At 40.0% G+C, this 21,043-nt stretch overlaps 2 protein-coding genes across 2 annotated transcripts; both read left to right on the top strand.

The window, feature by feature from the left end:
• The first annotated feature begins 29 nt into the window (after positions 1-29).
• LOC139462253 (A disintegrin and metalloproteinase with thrombospondin motifs adt-1-like) lies at positions 30-9,964 on the top strand. Its single transcript, XM_071243852.1, has 14 exons — positions 30-150; positions 628-810; positions 1,476-1,667; positions 2,145-2,327; positions 2,991-3,182; positions 3,660-3,842; positions 4,508-4,699; positions 5,177-5,359; positions 6,025-6,216; positions 6,694-6,876; positions 7,542-7,733; positions 8,211-8,393; positions 9,060-9,251; positions 9,729-9,964. The coding sequence occupies exons 1-14, from the start codon at positions 30-32 to the stop codon at positions 9,962-9,964; spliced, it is 2,607 nt and encodes an 868-aa protein (XP_071099953.1).
• Positions 9,965-10,647: 683 nt separating this feature from the next.
• On the top strand, positions 10,648-20,583 carry LOC139462251 (A disintegrin and metalloproteinase with thrombospondin motifs adt-1-like). Its single transcript, XM_071243849.1, has 14 exons — positions 10,648-10,768; positions 11,246-11,428; positions 12,094-12,285; positions 12,763-12,945; positions 13,611-13,802; positions 14,280-14,462; positions 15,128-15,319; positions 15,797-15,979; positions 16,645-16,836; positions 17,314-17,496; positions 18,162-18,353; positions 18,831-19,013; positions 19,679-19,870; positions 20,348-20,583. The coding sequence occupies exons 1-14, from the start codon at positions 10,648-10,650 to the stop codon at positions 20,581-20,583; spliced, it is 2,607 nt and encodes an 868-aa protein (XP_071099950.1).
• Positions 20,584-21,043: the final 460 nt, after the last annotated feature.

Raw genomic sequence — 21,043 nt, 5'->3', positions numbered from 1 at the left:
CCTGCCCTGTCACATGTGGAGTAGATGCCATGACAAATCAGAGCAGACGTAGGGATTGTAACAACCCCGCTCCGGAAGCTGGTGGCAAGAACTGCACAGGTCCACTGATGGAAACCAGTCAGACACACTGCAATGTCCCTGCATGTAGTGGTATGTGAAGGCCATTTTTTTCATACAGTTTATACTTCTGTAGTGTACATGTACAACTTTCAGTTTCATTATTGGAGGACGAAACTTTGCCTTTCTGGTCATATGTCGAACCACAAAGATCAGATGACATCTTAAGAGTTGTATGATCACACACAATCTTATGCATTCCCATATGTTTGTTGAATATGTGTCTGTTACAACTTGCAGCAGTTAAAGTACGCATAACTTCTGGACGCGTAGAGCGACTGTCGTAAAGATACCAGGAGTATTTAAACTAAATAAAGCAAGAGTATGACAAACCTTAAGAAGAAATTCACATTCATATATTGATCATATATATTATGTATGTCAGACCAAGCCTTTTGTACTGACTTTCTAATGTTTATTCATCAGTGTAGAAATACTGGAAATGTTGTCAAGAGAAATATAAAAGCATTGCACAAAACAATGAAACGATTCGCTTTTTCCAACCACTAGGCGACGACAATGTGACCGAGTGGAGCCAATGGAGTTCTGTGGCGTGCACAGCCACCTGTGGTGAAGGCCAAGAGGGAAGCGTGGAAAGAAGCAGAAGTTGTGTTATGCCAGCCAATAATACCAGCTGTACAGCCGCACTAACAGAAACCCAAATGGAAAACTGCGGCCTCCCTAAATGCCCAGGTAAATGTGTAGCCATGTATAAATGTAACACTTTCATGTACTGCAGTATATAAAATGTAGCAACCCTACCCAGAGAAGTAACTCATTTCATGTACACTCTGAGTGCTATATGTCCACCATCTGATTATAGAAACGCCTCTCCTCTTTGACTGACGGAGCTCTGACAAAGCGAGTTTCTATGTAAAGGTTGTTTGCATTATTAGTGTGTCTCCAAGTTAACAAAGTAATACGAGTGGAATATCAAATCCGCCTCCAATGCACTTGCTCGTATGACACATGTTCCCCAAATCAGATATTAAAAACCATGTCCATTTTATGCTGTAAATCAATCGCCAACTGTTTTCATAAAAATCATTTTGAAATACCTGGACTATTCTGATAACATTATGTATCAATTTCTAAAGGCATCAGATAGATCGTCACTTTGCTAAATTTGACGCACACTGTACAGGTGAGACATGGGCAGCACCAAAACGAATGGCAGTGACTAAACAACACTGGTTTCTTTTTCTACTTGCAAAACAAAAACATTCCTGATTTCCCAATCCGCAGCAAATAGTCAGATGAACATAACATCAGCATTTGCTACACAATTGTTACATTTGTTATTGATGATATATGGATTGGTAGCATATCACTGTGTTGACCATGCTGATACTTCGCAGTTAATGGAGGGCTGTCAAACTGGACATCGTGGTCAATCGTACCCTGCCCTGTCACATGTGGAGTAGATGCCATGACAAATCAGAGCAGACGTAGGGATTGTAACAACCCCGCTCCGGAAGCTGGTGGCAAGAACTGCACAGGTCCACTGATGGAAACCAGTCAGACACACTGCAATGTCCCTGCATGTAGTGGTATGTGAAGGCCATTTTTTTCATACAGTTTATACTTCTGTAGTGTACATGTACAACTTTCAGTTTCATTATTGGAGGACGAAACTTTGCCTTTCTGGTCATATGTCGAACCACAAAGATCAGATGACATCTTAAGAGTTGTATGATCACACACAATCTTATGCATTCCCATATGTTTGTTGAATATGTGTCTGTTACAACTTGCAGCAGTTAAAATACGCATAACTTCTGGACGCGTAGAGCGACTGTCGTAAAGATACCAGGAGTATTTAAACTAAATAAAGCAAGAGTATGACAAACCTTAAGAAGAAATTCACATTCATATATTGATCATATATATTATGTATGTCAGACCAAGCCTTTTGTACTGACTTTCTAATGTTTATTCATCAGTGTAGAAATACTGGAAATGTTGTCAAGAGAAATATAAAAGCATTGCACAAAACAATGAAACGATTCGCTTTTTCCAACCACTAGGCGACGACAATGTGACCGAGTGGAGCCAATGGAGTTCTGTGGCGTGCACAGCCACCTGTGGTGAAGGCCAAGAGGGAAGCGTGGAAAGAAGCAGAAGTTGTGTTATGCCAGCCAATAATACCAGCTGTACAGCCGCACTAACAGAAACCCAAATGGAAAACTGCGGCCTCCCTAAATGCCCAGGTAAATGTGTAGCCATGTATAAATGTAACACTTTCATGTACTGCAGTATATAAAATGTAGCAACCCTACCCAGAGAAGTAACTCATTTCATGTACACTCTGAGTGCTATATGTCCACCATCTGATTATAGAAACGCCTCTCCTCTTTGACTGAAGGAGCTCTGACAAAGCAAGTTTCGTTGTAAAGGTTGTTTGCATTATTAGTGTGTCTCCAAGTTAACAAAGTAATATGAGTGGAATATCAAATCCGCCTCCAATGCACTTGCTCGTATGACACATGTTCCCCAAATCAGATATTAAAAACCATGTCCATTTTATGCTGTAAATCAATCGCCAACTGTTTTCATAAAAATCATTTTGAAATACCTGGACTATTCTGATAACATTATGTATCAATTTCTAAAGGCATCAGATAGATCGTCACTTTGCTAAATTTGACGCACACTGTACATGTGAGACATGGGCAGCACCAAAACGAATGGCAGTGACTAAACAACACTGGTTTCTTTTTCTACTTGCAAAACAAAAACATTCCTGATTTCCCAATCCTCAGCAAATAGTCAGATGAACATAACATCAGCATTTGCTACACAATTGTCACATTTGTTATTGATGATATATGGATTGGTAGCATATCACTGTTTTCCATGCTGATACTTCGCAGTTAATGGAGGGCTGTCAAACTGGACATACTGGTCAATCGTACCCTGCCCTGTCACATGTGGAGTAGATGCCATGACAAATCAGAGCAGACGTAGGGATTGTAACAACCCCGCTCCGGAAGCTGGTGGCAAGAACTGCACAGGTCCACTGATGGAAACCAGTCAGACACACTGCAATGTCCCTGCATGTAGTGGTATGTGAAGGCCATTTTTTTCATACAGTTTATACTTCTGTAGTGTACATGTACAACTTTCAGTTTCATTATTGGAGGACGAAACTTTGCCTTTCTGGTCATATGTCGAACCACAAAGATCAGATGACATCTTAAGAGTTGTATGATCACACACAATCTTATGCATTCCCATATGTTTGTTGAATATGTGTCTGTTACAACTTGCAGCAGTTAAAATACGCATAACTTCTGGACGTGTAGAGCAACTGTCGTAAAGATACCAGGAGTATTTAAACTAAATAAAGCAAGAGTATGACAAACCTTAAGAAGAAATTCACATTCATATATTGATCATATATATTATGTATGTCAGACCAAGCCTTTTGTACTGACTTTCTAATGTTTATTCATCAGTGTAGAAATACTGGAAATGTTGTCAAGAGAAATATAAAAGCATTGCACAAAACAATGAAACGATTCGCTTTTTCCAACCACTAGGCGACGACAATTTGACCGAGTGGAGCCAATGGAGTTCTGTGGCGTGCACAGCCACCTGTGGTGAAGGCCAAGAGGGAAGCGTGGAAAGAAGCAGAAGTTGTGTTATGCCAGCCAATAATACCAGCTGTACAGCCGCACTAACAGAAACCCAAATGGAAAACTGCGGCCTCCCTAAATGCCCAGGTAAATGTGTAGCCATGTATAAATGTAACACTTTCATGTACTGCAGTATATAAAATGTAGCAACCCTACCCAGAGAAGTAACTCATTTCATGTACACTCTGAGTGCTATATGTCCACCATCTGATTATAGAAACGCCTCTCCTCTTTGACTGAAGGAGCTCTGACAAAGCGAGTTTCTATGTAAAGGTTGTTTGCATTATTAGTGTGTCTCCAAGTTAACAAAGTAATATGAGTGGAATATCAAATCCGCCTCCAATGCACTTGCTCGTATGACACATGTTCCCCAAATCAGATATTAAAAACCATGTCCATTTTATGCTGTAAATCAATTGCCAACTGTTTTCATAAAAATCATTTTGAAATACCTGGACTATTCTGATAACATTATGTATCAATTTCTAAAGGCATCAGATAGATCGTCACTTTGCTAAATTTGACGCACACTGTACAGGTGAGACATGGGCAGCACCAAAACGAATGGCAGTGACTAAACAACACTGGTTTCTTTTTCTACTTGCAAAACAAAAACATTCCTGATTTCCCAATCCTCAGCAAATAGTCAGATGAACATAACATCAGCATTTGCTACACAATTGTCACATTTGTTATTGATGATATATGGATTGGTAGCATATCACTGTGTTGACCATGCTGATACTTCGCAGTTAATGGAGGGCTGTCAAACTGGACATCGTGGTCAATCGTACCCTGCCCTGTCACATGTGGAGTAGATGCCATGACAAATCAGAGCAGACGTAGGGATTGTAACAACCCCGCTCCGGAAGCTGGTGGCAAGAACTGCACAGGTCCACTGATGGAAACCAGTCAGACACACTGCAATGTCCCTGCATGTAGTGGTATGTGAAGGCCATTTTTTTCATACAGTTTATACTTCTGTAGTGTACATGTACAACTTTCAGTTTCATTATTGGAGGACGAAACTTTGCCTTTCTGGTCATATGTCGAACCACAAAGATCAGATGACATCTTAAGAGTTGTATGATCACACACAATCTTATGCATTCCCATATGTTTGTTGAATATGTGTCTGTTACAACTTGCAGCAGTTAAAATACGCATAACTTCTGGACGTGTAGAGCAACTGTCGTAAAGATACCAGGAGTATTTAAACTAAATAAAGCAAGAGTATGACAAACCTTAAGAAGAAATTCACATTCATATATTGATCATATATATTATGTATGTCAGACCAAGCCTTTTGTACTGACTTTCTAATGTTTATTCATCAGTGTAGAAATACTGGAAATGTTGTCAAGAGAAATATAAAAGCATTGCACAAAACAATGAAACGATTCGCTTTTTCCAACCACTAGGCGACGACAATTTGACCGAGTGGAGCCAATGGAGTTCTGTGGCGTGCACAGCCACCTGTGGTGAAGGCCAAGAGGGAAGCGTGGAAAGAAGCAGAAGTTGTGTTATGCCAGCCAATAATACCAGCTGTACAGCCGCACTAACAGAAACCCAAATGGAAAACTGCGGCCTCCCTAAATGCCCAGGTAAATGTGTAGCCATGTATAAATGTAACACTTTCATGTACTGCAGTATATAAAATGTAGCAACCCTACCCAGAGAAGTAACTCATTTCATGTACACTCTGAGTGCTATATGTCCACCATCTGATTATAGAAACGCCTCTCCTCTTTGACTGAAGGAGCTCTGACAAAGCGAGTTTCTATGTAAAGGTTGTTTGCATTATTAGTGTGTCTCCAAGTTAACAAAGTAATATGAGTGGAATATCAAATCCGCCTCCAATGCACTTGCTCGTATGACACATGTTCCCCAAATCAGATATTAAAAACCATGTCCATTTTATGCTGTAAATCAATTGCCAACTGTTTTCATAAAAATCATTTTGAAATACCTGGACTATTCTGATAACATTATGTATCAATTTCTAAAGGCATCAGATAGATCGTCACTTTGCTAAATTTGACGCACACTGTACAGGTGAGACATGGGCAGCACCAAAACGAATGGCAGTGACTAAACAACACTGGTTTCTTTTTCTACTTGCAAAACAAAAACATTCCTGATTTCCCAATCCTCAGCAAATAGTCAGATGAACATAACATCAGCATTTGCTACACAATTGTCACATTTGTTATTGATGATATATGGATTGGTAGCATATCACTGTGTTGACCATGCTGATACTTCGCAGTTAATGGAGGGCTGTCAAACTGGACATCGTGGTCAATCGTACCCTGCCCTGTCACATGTGGAGTAGATGCCATGACAAATCAGAGCAGACGTAGGGATTGTAACAACCCCGCTCCGGAAGCTGGTGGCAAGAACTGCACAGGTCCACTGATGGAAACCAGTCAGACACACTGCAATGTCCCTGCATGTAGTGGTATGTGAAGGCCATTTTTTTCATACAGTTTATACTTCTGTAGTGTACATGTACAACTTTCAGTTTAATTATTGGAGGACGAAACTTTGCCTTTCTGGTCATATGTCGAACCACAAAGATCAGATGACATCTTAAGAGTTGTATGATCACACACAATCTTATGCATTCCCATATGTTTGTTGAATATGTGTCTGTTACAACTTGCAGCAGTTAAAATACGCATAACTTCTGGACGTGTAGAGCGACTGTCGTAAAGATACCAGGAGTATTTAAACTAAATAAAGCAAGAGTATGACAAACCTTAAGAAGAAATTCACATTCATATATTGATCATATATATTATGTATGTCAGACCAAGCCTTTTGTACTGACTTTCTAATGTTTATTCATCAGTGTAGAAATACTGGAAATGTTGTCAAGAGAAATATAAAAGCATTGCACAAAACAATGAAACGATTCGCTTTTTCCAACCACTAGGCGACGACAATGTGACCGAGTGGAGCCAATGGAGTTCTGTGGCGTGCACAGCCACCTGTGGTGAAGGCCAAGAGGGAAGCGTGGAAAGAAGCAGAAGTTGTGTTATGCCAGCCAATAATACCAGCTGTACAGCCGCACTAACAGAAACCCAAATGGAAAACTGCGGCCTCCCTAAATGCCCAGGTAAATGTGTAGCCATGTATAAATGTAACACTTTCATGTACTGCAGTATATAAAATGTAGCAACCCTACCCAGAGAAGTAACTCATTTCATGTACACTCTGAGTGCTATATGTCCACCATCTGATTATAGAAACGCCTCTCCTCTTTGACTGAAGGAGCTCTGACAAAGCGAGTTTCTATGTAAAGGTTGTTTGCATTATTAGTGTGTCTCCAAGTTAACAAAGTAATATGAGTGGAATATCAAATCCGCCTCCAATGCACTTGCTCGTATGACACATGTTCCCCAAATCAGATATTAAAAACCATGTCCATTTTATGCTGTAAATCAATTGCCAACTGTTTTCATAAAAATCATTTTGAAATACCTGGACTATTCTGATAACATTATGTATCAATTTCTAAAGGCATCAGATAGATCGTCACTTTGCTAAATTTGACGCACACTGTACAGGTGAGACATGGGCAGCACCAAAACGAATGGCAGTGACTAAACAACACTGGTTTCTTTTTCTACTTGCAAAACAAAAACATTCCTGATTTCCCAATCCTCAGCAAATAGTCAGATGAACATAACATCAGCATTTGCTACACAATTGTCACATTTGTTATTGATGATATATGGATTGGTAGCATATCACTGTGTTGACCATGCTGATACTTCGCAGTTAATGGAGGGCTGTCAAACTGGACATCGTGGTCAATCGTACCCTGCCCTGTCACATGTGGAGTAGATGCCATGACAAATCAGAGCAGACGTAGGGATTGTAACAACCCCGCTCCGGAAGCTGGTGGCAAGAACTGCACAGGTCCACTGATGGAAACCAGTCAGACACACTGCAATGTCCCTGCATGTAGTGGTATGTGAAGGCCATTTTTTTCATACAGTTTATACTTCTGTAGTGTACATGTACAACTTTCAGTTTAATTATTGGAGGACGAAACTTTGCCTTTCTGGTCATATGTCGAACCACAAAGATCAGATGACATCTTAAGAGTTGTATGATCACACACAATCTTATGCATTCCCATATGTTTGTTGAATATGTGTCTGTTACAACTTGCAGCAGTTAAAATACGCATAACTTCTGGACGTGTAGAGCGACTGTCGTAAAGATACCAGGAGTATTTAAACTAAATAAAGCAAGAGTATGACAAACCTTAAGAAGAAATTCACATTCATATATTGATCATATATATTATGTATGTCAGACCAAGCCTTTTGTACTGACTTTCTAATGTTTATTCATCAGTGTAGAAATACTGGAAATGTTGTCAAGAGAAATATAAAAGCATTGCACAAAACAATGAAACGATTCGCTTTTTCCAACCACTAGGCGACGACAATGTGACCGAGTGGAGCCAATGGAGTTCTGTGGCGTGCACAGCCACCTGTGGTGAAGGCCAAGAGGGAAGCGTGGAAAGAAGCAGAAGTTGTGTTATGCCAGCCAATAATACCAGCTGTACAGCCGCACTAACAGAAACCCAAATGGAAAACTGCGGCCTCCCTAAATGCCCAGGTAAATGTGTAGCCATGTATAAATGTAACACTTTCATGTACTGCAGTATATAAAATGTAGCAACCCTACCCAGAGAAGTAACTCATTTCATGTACACTCTGAGTGCTATATGTCCACCATCTGATTATAGAAACGCCTCTCCTCTTTGACTGAAGGAGCTCTGACAAAGCGAGTTTCGTTGTAAAGGTTGTTTGCATTATTAGTGTGTCTCCAAGTTAACAAAGTAATATGAGTGGAATATCAAATCCGCCTCCAATGCACTTGCTCGTATGACACATGTTCCCCAAATCAGATATTAAAAACCATGTCCATTTTATGCTGTAAATCAATCGCCAACTGTTTTCATAAAAATCATTTTTGAAATACCTGGACTATTCTGATAACATTATGTATCAATTTCTAAAGGCATCAGATAGATCGTCACTTTGCTAAATTTGACGCACACTGTACAGGTCAGACATGGGCAGCACCAAAACGAATGGCAGTGACTAAACAACACTGGTTTCTTTTTCTACTTGCAAAACAGAAACATTCCTGATTTCCCAATCCGCAGCAAATAGTCAGATGAACATAACATCAGCATTTGCTACACAATTGTCACATTTGTTATTGATGATATATGGATTGGTAGCATATCACTGTGTTGACCATGCTGATACTTCGCAGTTAATGGAGGGCTGTCAAACTGGACATACTGGTCAATCGTACCCTGCCCTGTCACATGTGGAGTAGATGCCATGACAAATCAGAGCAGACGTAGGGATTGTAACAACCCCGCTCCGGAAGCTGGTGGCAAGAACTGCACAGGTCCACTGATGGAAACCAGTCAGACACACTGCAATGTCCCTGCATGTAGTGGTATGTGAAGGCCATTTTTTTCATACAGTTTATACTTCTGTAGTGTACATGTACAACTTTCAGTTTAATTATTGGAGGACGAAACTTTGCCTTTCTGGTCATATGTCGAACCACAAAGATCAGATGACATCTTAAGAGTTGTATGATCACACACAATCTTATGCATTCCCATATGTTTGTTGAATATGTGTCTGTTACAACTTGCAGCAGTTAAAATACGCATAACTTCTGGACGCGTAGAGCGACTGTCGTAAAGATACCAGGAGTATTTAAACTAAATAAAGCAAGAGTATGACAAACCTTAAGAAGAAATTCACATTCATATATTGATCATATATATTATGTATGTCAGACCAAGCCTTTTGTACTGACTTTCTAATGTTTATTCATCAGTGTAGAAATACTGGAAATGTTGTCAAGAGAAATATAAAAGCATTGCACAAAACAATGAAACGATTCGCTTTTTCCAACCACTAGGCGACGACAATGTGACCGAGTGGAGCCAATGGAGTTCTGTGGCGTGCACAGCCACCTGTGGTGAAGGCCAAGAGGGAAGCGTGGAAAGAAGCAGAAGTTGTGTTATGCCAGCCAATAATACCAGCTGTACAGCCGCACTAACAGAAACCCAAATGGAAAACTGCGGCCTCCCTAAATGCCCAGGTAAATGTGTAGCCATGTATAAATGTAACACTTTCATGTACTGCAGTATATAAAATGTAGCAACCCTACCCAGAGAAGTAACTCATTTCATGTACACTCTGAGTGCTATATGTCCACCATCTGATTATAGAAACGCCTCTCCTCTTTGACTGAAGGAGCTCTGACAAAGCGAGTTTCTATGTAAAGGTTGTTTGCATTATTAGTGTGTCTCCAAGTTAACAAAGTAATACGAGTGGAATATCAAATCCGCCTCCAATGCACTTGCTCGTATGACACATGTTCCCCAAATCAGATATTAAAAACCATGTCCATTTTATGCTGTAAATCAATCGCCAACTGTTTTCATAAAAATCATTTTGAAATACCTGGACTATTCTGATAACATTATGTATCAATTTCTAAAGGCATCAGATAGATCGTCACTTTGCTAAATTTGACGCACACTGTACAGGTGAGACATGGGCAGCACCAAAACGAATGGCAGTGACTAAACAACACTGGTTTCTTTTTCTACTTGCAAAACAAAAACATTCCTGATTTCCCAATCCTCAGCAAATAGTCAGATGAACATAACATCAGCATTTGCTACACAATTGTCACATTTGTTATTGATGATATATGGATTGGTAGCATATCACTGTGTTGACCATGCTGATACTTCGCAGTTAATGGAGGGCTGTCAAACTGGACATCGTGGTCAATCGTACCCTGCCCTGTCACATGTGGAGTAGATGCCATGACAAATCAGAGCAGACGTAGGGATTGTAACAACCCCGCTCCGGAAGCTGGTGGCAAGAACTGCACAGGTCCACTGATGGAAACCAGTCAGACACACTGCAATGTCCCTGCATGTAGTGGTATGTGAAGGCCATTTTTTTCATACAGTTTATACTTCTGTAGTGTACATGTACAACTTTCAGTTTAATTATTGGAGGACGAAACTTTGCCTTTCTGGTCATATGTCGAACCACAAAGATCAGATGACATCTTAAGAGTTGTATGATCACACACAATCTTATGCATTCTCATATGTTTGTTGAATATGTGTCTGTTACAACTTGCAGCAGTTAAAATACGCATAACTTCTGGACGCGTAGAGCGACTGTCGTAAAGATACCAGGAGTATTTAAACTAAATAAAGCAAGAGTATGACAAACCTTAAGAAGAAATTCACATTCATATATTGATCATATATATTATGTATGTCAGACCAAGCCTTTTGTACTGACTTTCTAATGTTTATTCATCAGTGTAGAAATACTGGAAATGTTGTCAAGAGAAATATAAAAGCATTGCACAAAACAATGAAACGATTCGCTTTTTCCAACCACTAGGCGACGACAATGTGACCGAGTGGAGCCAATGGAGTTCTGTGGCGTGCACAGCCACCTGTGGTGAAGGCCAAGAGGGAAGCGTGGAAAGAAGCAGAAGTTGTGTTATGCCAGCCAATAATACCAGCTGTACAGCCGCACTAACAGAAACCCAAATGGAAAACTGCGGCCTCCCTAAATGCCCAGGTAAATGTGTAGCCATGTATAAATGTAACACTTTCATGTACTGCAGTATATAAAATGTAGCAACCCTACCCAGAGAAGTAACTCATTTCATGTACACTCTGAGTGCTACATGTCCACCATCTGATTATAGAAACGCCTCTCCTCTTTGACTGAAGGAGCTCTGACAAAGCGAGTTTCTATGTAAAGGTTGTTTGCATTATTAGTGTGTCTCCAAGTTAACAAAGTAATACGTGTGGAATATCAAATCCGCCTCCAATGCACTTGCTCGTATGACACATGTTCCCCAAATCAGATATTAAAAACCATGTCCATTTTATGCTGTAAATCAATCGCCAACTGTTTTCATAAAAATCATTTTGAAATACCTGGACTATTCTGATAACATTATGTATCAATTTCTAAAGGCATCAGATAGATCGTCACTTTGCTAAATTTGACGCACACTGTACAGGTGAGACATGGGCAGCACCAAAACGAATGGCAGTGACTAAACAACACTGGTTTCTTTTTCTACTTGCAAAACAAAAACATTCCTGATTTCCCAATCCTCAGCAAATAGTCAGATGAACATAACATCAGCATTTGCTACACAATTGTCACATTTGTTATTGATGATATATGGATTGGTAGCATATCACTGTGTTGACCATGCTGATACTTCGCAGTTAATGGAGGGCTGTCAAACTGGACATACTGGTCAATCGTACCCTGCCCTGTCACATGTGGAGTAGATGCCATGACAAATCAGAGCAGACGTAGGGATTGTAACAACCCCGCTCCGGAAGCTGGTGGCAAGAACTGCACAGGTCCACTGATGGAAACCAGTCAGACACACTGCAATGTCCCTGCATGTAGTGGTATGTGAAGGCCATTTTTTTCATACAGTTTATACTTCTGTAGTGTACATGTACAACTTTCAGTTTAATTATTGGAGGACGAAACTTTGCCTTTCTGGTCATATGTCGAACCACAAAGATCAGATGACATCTTAAGAGTTGTATGATCACACACAATCTTATGCATTCTCATATGTTTGTTGAATATGTGTCTGTTACAACTTGCAGCAGTTAAAGTACGCATAACTTCTGGACGCGTAGAGCGACTGTCGTAAAGATACCAGGAGTATTTAAACTAAATAAAGCAAGAGTATGACAAACCTTAAGAAGAAATTCACATTCATATATTGATCATATATATTATGTATGTCAGACCAAGCCTTTTGTACTGACTTTCTAATGTTTATTCATCAGTGTAGAAATACTGGAAATGTTGTCAAGAGAAATATAAAAGCATTGCACAAAACAATGAAACGATTCGCTTTTTCCAACCACTAGGCGACGACAATGTGACCGAGTGGAGCCAATGGAGTTCTGTGGCGTGCACAGCCACCTGTGGTGAAGGCCAAGAGGGAAGCGTGGAAAGAAGCAGAAGTTGTGTTATGCCAGCCAATAATACCAGCTGTACAGCCGCACTAACAGAAACCCAAATGGAAAACTGCGGCCTCCCTAAATGCCCAGGTAAATGTGTAGCCATGTATAAATGTAACACTTTCATGTACTGTAGTATATAAAATGTAGCAACCCTACCCAGAGAAGTAACTCATTTCATGTACACTCTGAGTGCTATATGTCCACCATCTGATTATAGAAACGCCTCTCCTCTTTGACTGACGGAGCTCTGACAAAGCGAGTTTCTATGTAAAGGTTGTTTGCATTATTAGTGTGTCTCCAAGTTAACAAAGTAATACGAGTGGAATATCAAATCCGCCTCCAATGCACTTGCTCGTATGACACATGTTCCCCAAATCAGATATTAAAAACCATGTCCATTTTATGCTGTAAATCAATTGCCAACTGTTTTCATAAAAATCATTTTGAAATACCTGGACTATTCTGATAACATTATGTATCAATTTCTAAAGGCATCAGATAGATCGTCACTTTGCTAAATTTGACGCACACTGTACATGTGAGACATGGGCAGCACCAAAACGAATGGCAGTGACTAAACAACACTGGTTTCTTTTTCTACTTGCAAAACAAAAACATTCCTGATTTCCCAATCCTCAGCAAATAGTCAGATGAACATAACATCAGCATTTGCTACACAATTGTCACATTTGTTATTGATGATATATGGATTGGTAGCATATCACTGTGTTGACCATGCTGATACTTCGCAGTTAATGGAGGGCTGTCAAACTGGACATCGTGGTCAATCGTACCCTGCCCTGTCACATGTGGAGTAGATGCCATGACAAATCAGAGCAGACGTAGGGATTGTAACAACCCCGCTCCGGAAGCTGGTGGCAAGAACTGCACAGGTCCACTGATGGAAACCAGTCAGACACACTGCAATGTCCCTGCATGTAGTGGTATGTGAAGGCCATTTTTTTCATACAGTTTATACTTCTGTAGTGTACATGTACAACTTTCAGTTTAATTATTGGAGGACGAAACTTTGCCTTTCTGGTCATATGTCGAACCACAAAGATCAGATGACATCTTAAGAGTTGTATGATCACACACAATCTTATGCATTCTCATATGTTTGTTGAATATGTGTCTGTTACAACTTGCAGCAGTTAAAGTACGCATAACTTCTGGACGCGTAGAGCGACTGTCGTAAAGATACCAGGAGTATTTAAACTAAATAAAGCAAGAGTATGACAAACCTTAAGAAGAAATTCACATTCATATATTGATCATATATATTATGTATGTCAGACCAAGCCTTTTGTACTGACTTTCTAATGTTTATTCATCAGTGTAGAAATACTGGAAATGTTGTCAAGAGAAATATAAAAGCATTGCACAAAACAATGAAACGATTCGCTTTTTCCAACCACTAGGCGACGACAATGTGACCGAGTGGAGCCAATGGAGTTCTGTGGCGTGCACAGCCACCTGTGGTGAAGGCCAAGAGGGAAGCGTGGAAAGAAGCAGAAGTTGTGTTATGCCAGCCAATAATACCAGCTGTACAGCCGCACTAACAGAAACCCAAATGGAAAACTGCGGCCTCCCTAAATGCCCAGGTAAATGTGTAGCCATGTATAAATGTAACACTTTCATGTACTGCAGTATATAAAATGTAGCAACCCTACCCAGAGAAGTAACTCATTTCATGTACACTCTGAGTGCTATATGTCCACCATCTGATTATAGAAACGCCTCTCCTCTTTGACTGACGGAGCTCTGACAAAGCGAGTTTCTATGTAAAGGTTGTTTGCATTATTAGTGTGTCTCCAAGTTAACAAAGTAATACGAGTGGAATATCAAATCCGCCTCCAATGCACTTGCTCGTATGACACATGTTCCCCAAATCAGATATTAAAAACCATGTCCATTTTATGCTGTAAATCAATCGCCAACTGTTTTCATAAAAATCATTTTGAAATACCTTGACTATTCTGATAACATTATGTATCAATTTCTAAAGGCATCAGATAGATCGTCACTTTGCTAAATTTGACGCACACTGTACAGGTGAGACATGGGCAGCACCAAAACGAATGGCAGTGACTAAACAACACTGGTTTCTTTTTCTACGTGCAAAACAGAAACATTCCTGATTTCCCAATCCGCAGCAAATAGTCAGATTAACATAACATCAGCATTTGCTACACAATTGTCACATTTGTTATTGATGATATATGGATTGGTAGCATATCACTGTGTTGACCATGCTGATACTTCGCAGTTAATGGAGGGCTGTCAAACTGGACATCGTGGTCAATCGTACCCTGCCCTGTCACATGTGGAGTAGATGCCATGACAAATCAGAGCAGACGTAGGGATTGTAACAACCCCGCTCCGGAAGCTGGTGGCAAGAACTGCACAGGTCCACTGATGGAAACCAGTCAGACACACTGCAATGTCCCTGCATGTAGTGGTATGTGAAGGCCATTTTTTTCATACAGTTTATACTTCTGTAGTGTACATGTACAACTTTCAGTTTAATTATTGGAGGACGAAACTTTGCCTTTCTGGTCATATGTCGAACCACAAAGATCAGATGACATCTTAAGAGTTGTATGATCACACACAATCTTATGCATTCCCATATGTTTGTTGAATATGTGTCTGTTACAACTTGCAGCAGTTAAAATACGCATAACTTCTGGACGCGTAGAGCGACTGTCGTAAAGATACCAGGAGTATTTAAACTAAATAAAGCAAGAGTATGACAAACCTTAAGAAGAAAATTACATTCATATATTGATCATATATATTATGTATGTCAGACCAAGCCTTTTGTACTGACTTTCTAATGTTTATTCATCAGTGTAGAAATACTGGAAATGTTGTCAAGAGAAATATAAAAGCATTGCACAAAACAATGAAACGATTCGCTTTTTCCAACCACTAGGCGACGACAATGTGACCGAGTGGAGCCAATGGAGTTCTGTGGCGTGCACAGCCACCTGTGGTGAAGGCCAAGAGGGAAGCGTGGAAAGAAGCAGAAGTTGTGTTATGCCAGCCAATAATACCAGCTGTACAGCCGCACTAACAGAAACCCAAATGGAAAACTGCGGCCTCCCTAAATGCCCAGGTAAATGTGTAGCCATGTATAAATGTAACACTTTCATGTACTGCAGTATATAAAATGTAGCAACCCTACCCAGAGAAGTAACTCATTTCATGTACACTCTGAGTGCTATATGTCCACCATCTGATTATAGAAACGCCTCTCCTCTTTGACTGAAGGAGCTCTGACAAAGCGAGTTTCTATGTAAAGGTTGTTTGCATTATTAGTGTGTCTCCAAGTTAACAAAGTAATACGAGTGGAATATCAAATCCGCCTCCAATGCACTTGCTCGTATGACACATGTTCCCCAAATCAGATATTAAAAACCATGTCCATTTTATGCTGTAAATCAATCGCCAACTGTTTTCATAAAAATCATTTTGAAATACCTGGACTATTCTGATAACATTATGTATCAATTTCTAAAGGCATCAGATAGATCGTCACTTTGCTAAATTTGACGCACACTGTACATGTGAGACATGGGCAGCACCAAAACGAATGGCAGTGACTAAACAACACTGGTTTCTTTTTCTACTTGCAAAACAAAAACATTCCTGATTTCCCAATCCTCAGCAAATAGTCAGATGAACATAACATCAGCATTTGCTACACAATTGTCACATTTGTTATTGATGATATATGGATTGGTAGCATATCACTGTGTTGACCATGCTGATACTTCGCAGTTAATGGAGGGCTGTCAAACTGGACATCGTGGTCAATCGTACCCTGCCCTGTCACATGTGGAGTAGATGCCATGACAAATCAGAGCAGACGTAGGGATTGTAACAACCCCGCTCCGGAAGCTGGTGGCAAGAACTGCACAGGTCCACTGATGGAAACCAGTCAGACACACTGCAATGTCCCTGCATGTAGTGGTATGTGAAGGCCATTTTTTTCATACAGTTTATACTTCTGTAGTGTACATGTACAACTTTCAGTTTAATTATTGGAGGACGAAACTTTGCCTTTCTGGTCATATGTCGAACCACAAAGATCAGATGACATCTTAAGAGTTGTATGATCACACACAATCTTATGCATTCCCATATGTTTGTTGAATATGTGTCTGTTACAACTTGCAGCAGTTAAAATACGCATAACTTCTGGACGCGTAGAGCGACTGTCGTAAAGATACCAGGAGTATTTAAACTAAATAAAGCAAGAGTATGACAAACCTTAAGAAGAAATTCACATTCATATATTGATCATATATATTATGTATGTCAGACCAAGCCTTTTGTACTGACTTTCTAATGTTTATTCATCAGTGTAGAAATACTGGAAATGTTGTCAAGAGAAATATAAAAGCATTGCACAAAACAATGAAACGATTCGCTTTTTCCAACCACTAGGCGACGACAATGTGACCGAGTGGAGCCAATGGAGTTCTGTGGCGTGCACAGCCACCTGTGGTGAAGGCCAAGAGGGAAGCGTGGAAAGAAGCAGAAGTTGTGTTATGCCAGCCAATAATACCAGCTGTACAGCCGCACTAACAGAAACCCAAATGGAAAACTGCGGCCTCCCTAAATGCCCAGGTAAATGTGTAGCCATGTATAAATGTAACACTTTCATGTACTGCAGTATATAAAATGTAGCAACCCTACCCAGAGAAGTAACTCATTTCATGTACACTCTGAGTGCTATATGTCCACCATCTGATTATAGAAACGCCTCTCCTCTTTGACTGACGGAGCTCTGACAAAGCGAGTTTCTATGTAAAGGTTGTTTGCATTATTAGTGTGTCTCCAAGTTAACAAAGTAATACGAGTGGAATATCAAATCCGCCTCCAATGCACTTGCTCGTATGACACATGTTCCCCAAATCAGATATTAAAAACCATGTCCATTTTATGCTGTAAATCAATTGCCAACTGTTTTCATAAAAATCATTTTGAAATACCTGGACTATTCTGATAACATTATGTATCAATTTCTAAAGGCATCAGATAGATCGTCACTTTGCTAAATTTGACGCACACTGTACAGGTGAGACATGGGCAGCACCAAAACGAATGGCAGTGACTAAACAACACTGGTTTCTTTTTCTACGTGCAAAACAGAAACATTCCTGATTTCCCAATCCGCAGCAAATAGTCAGATTAACATAACATCAGCATTTGCTACACAATTGTCACATTTGTTATTGATGATATGTGGATTGGTAGCATATCACTGTGTTGACCATGCTGATACTTCGCAGTTAATGGAGGGCTGTCAAACTGGACATCGTGGTCAATCGTACCCTGCCCTGTCACATGTGGAGTAGATGCCATGACAAATCAGAGCAGACGTAGGGATTGTAACAACCCCGCTCCGGAAGCTGGTGGCAAGAACTGCACAGGTCCACTGATGGAAACCAGTCAGACACACTGCAATGTCCCTGCATGTAGTGGTATGTGAAGGCCATTTTTTTCATACAGTTTATACTTCTGTAGTGTACATGTACAACTTTCAGTTTAATTATTGGAGGACGAAACTTTGCCTTTCTGGTCATATGTCGAACCACAAAGATCAGATGACATCTTAAGAGTTGTATGATCACACACAATCTTATGCATTCTCATATGTTTGTTGAATATGTGTCTGTTACAACTTGCAGCAGTTAAAGTACGCATAACTTCTGGACGCGTAGAGCGACTGTCGTAAAGATACCAGGAGTATTTAAACTAAATAAAGCAAGAGTATGACAAACCTTAAGAAGAAATTCACATTCATATATTGATCATATATATTATGTATGTCAGACCAAGCCTTTTGTACTGACTTTCTAATGTTTATTCATCAGTGTAGAAATACTGGAAATGTTGTCAAGAGAAATATAAAAGCATTGCACAAAACAATGAAACGATTCGCTTTTTCCAACCACTAGGCGACGACAATGTGACCGAGTGGAGCCAATGGAGTTCTGTGGCGTGCACAGCCACCTGTGGTGAAGGCCAAGAGGGAAGCGTGGAAAGAAGCAGAAGTTGTGTTATGCCAGCCAATAATACCAGCTGTACAGCCGCACTAACAGAAACCCAAATGGAAAACTGCGGCCTCCCTAAATGCCCAGGTAAATGTGTAGCCATGTATAAATGTAACACTTTCATGTACTGCAGTATATAAAATGTAGCAACCCTACCCAGAGAAGTAACTCATTTCATGTACACTCTGAGTGCTATATGTCCACCATCTGATTATAGAAACGCCTCTCCTCTTTGACTGACGGAGCTCTGACAAAGCGAGTTTCTATGTAAAGGTTGTTTGCATTATTAGTGTGTCTCCAAGTTAACAAAGTAATACGAGTGGAATATCAAATCCGCCTCCAATGCACTTGCTCGTATGACACATGTTCCCCAAATCAGATATTAAAAACCATGTCCATTTTATGCTGTAAATCAATTGCCAACTGTTTTCATAAAAATCATTTTGAAATACCTGGACTATTCTGATAACATTATGTATCAATTTCTAAAGGCATCAGATAGATCGTCACTTTGCTAAATTTGACGCACACTGTACATGTGAGACATGGGCAGCACCAAAACGAATGGCAGTGACTAAACAACACTGGTTTCTTTTTCTACTTGCAAAACAAAAACATTCCTGATTTCCCAATCCTCAGCAAATAGTCAGATGAACATAACATCAGCATTTGCTACACAATTGTCACATTTGTTATTGATGATATATGGATTGGTAGCATATCACTGTGTTGACCATGCTGATACTTCGCAGTTAATGGAGGGCTGTCAAACTGGACATCGTGGTCAATCGTACCCTGCCCTGTCACATGTGGAGTAGATGCCATGACAAATCAGAGCAGACGTAGGGATTGTAACAACCCCGCTCCGGAAGCTGGTGGCAAGAACTGCACAGGTCCACTGATGGAAACCAGTCAGACACACTGCAATGTCCCTGCATGTAGTGGTATGTGAAGGCCATTTTTTTCATACAGTTTATACTTCTGTAGTGTACATGTACAACTTTCAGTTTAATTATTGGAGGACGAAACTTTGCCTTTCTGGTCATATGTCGAACCACAAAGATCAGATGACATCTTAAGAGTTGTATGATCACACACAATCTTATGCATTCTCAAATGTTTGTTGAATATGTGTCTGTTACAACTTGCAGCAGTTAAAGTACGCATAACTTCTGGACGCGTAGAGCGACTGTCGTAAAGATACCAGGAGTATTTAAACTAAATAAAGCAAGAGTATGACAAACCTTAAGAAGAAATTCACATTCATATATTGATCATATATATTATGTATGTCAGACCAAGCCTTTTGTACTGACTTTCTAATGTTTATTCATCAGTGTAGAAATACTGGAAATGTTGTCAAGAGAAATATAAAAGCATTGCACAAAACAATGAAACGATTCGCTTTTTCCAACCACTAGGCGACGACAATGTGACCGAGTGGAGCCAATGGAGTTCTGTGGCGTGCACAGCCACCTGTGGTGAAGGCCAAGAGGGAAGCGTGGAAAGAAGCAGAAGTTGTGTTATGCCAGCCAATAATACCAGCTGTACAGCCGCACTAACAGAAACCCAAATGGAAAACTGCGGCCTCCCTAAATGCCCAGGTAAATGTGTAGCCATGTATAAATGTAACACTTTCATGTACTGCAGTATATAAAATGTAGCAACCCTACCCAGAGAAGTAACTCATTTCATGTACACTCTGAGTGCTATATGTCCACCATCTGATTATAGAAACGCCTCTCCTCTTTGACTGACGGAGCTCTGACAAAGCGAGTTTCTATGTAAAGGTTGTTTGCATTATTAGTGTGTCTCCAAGTTAACAAAGTAATACGAGTGGAATATCAAATCCGCCTCCAATGCACTTGCTCGTATGACACATGTTCCCCAAATCAGATATTAAAAACCATGTCCATTTTATGCTGTAAATCAATTGCCAACTGTTTTCATAAAAATCATTTTGAAATACCTGGACTATTCTGATAACATTATGTATCAATTTCTAAAGGCATCAGATAGATCGTCACTTTGCTAAATTTGACGCACACTGTACAGGTGAGACATGGGCAGCACCAAAACGAATGGCAGTGACTAAACAACACTGGTTTCTTTTTCTA

Source organism: Haliotis cracherodii, unplaced genomic scaffold (assembly GCF_022045235.1).
Source record: "Haliotis cracherodii isolate W230 unplaced genomic scaffold, xgHalCrac1.p SCAF_15, whole genome shotgun sequence".
In the NCBI taxonomy this organism is placed as follows: domain Eukaryota; kingdom Metazoa; phylum Mollusca; class Gastropoda; order Lepetellida; family Haliotidae; genus Haliotis; species Haliotis cracherodii.
The sequence above is the reverse complement of the archived record's forward strand: the minus strand, read 5'-3'. Positions and strand labels throughout refer to the sequence as shown.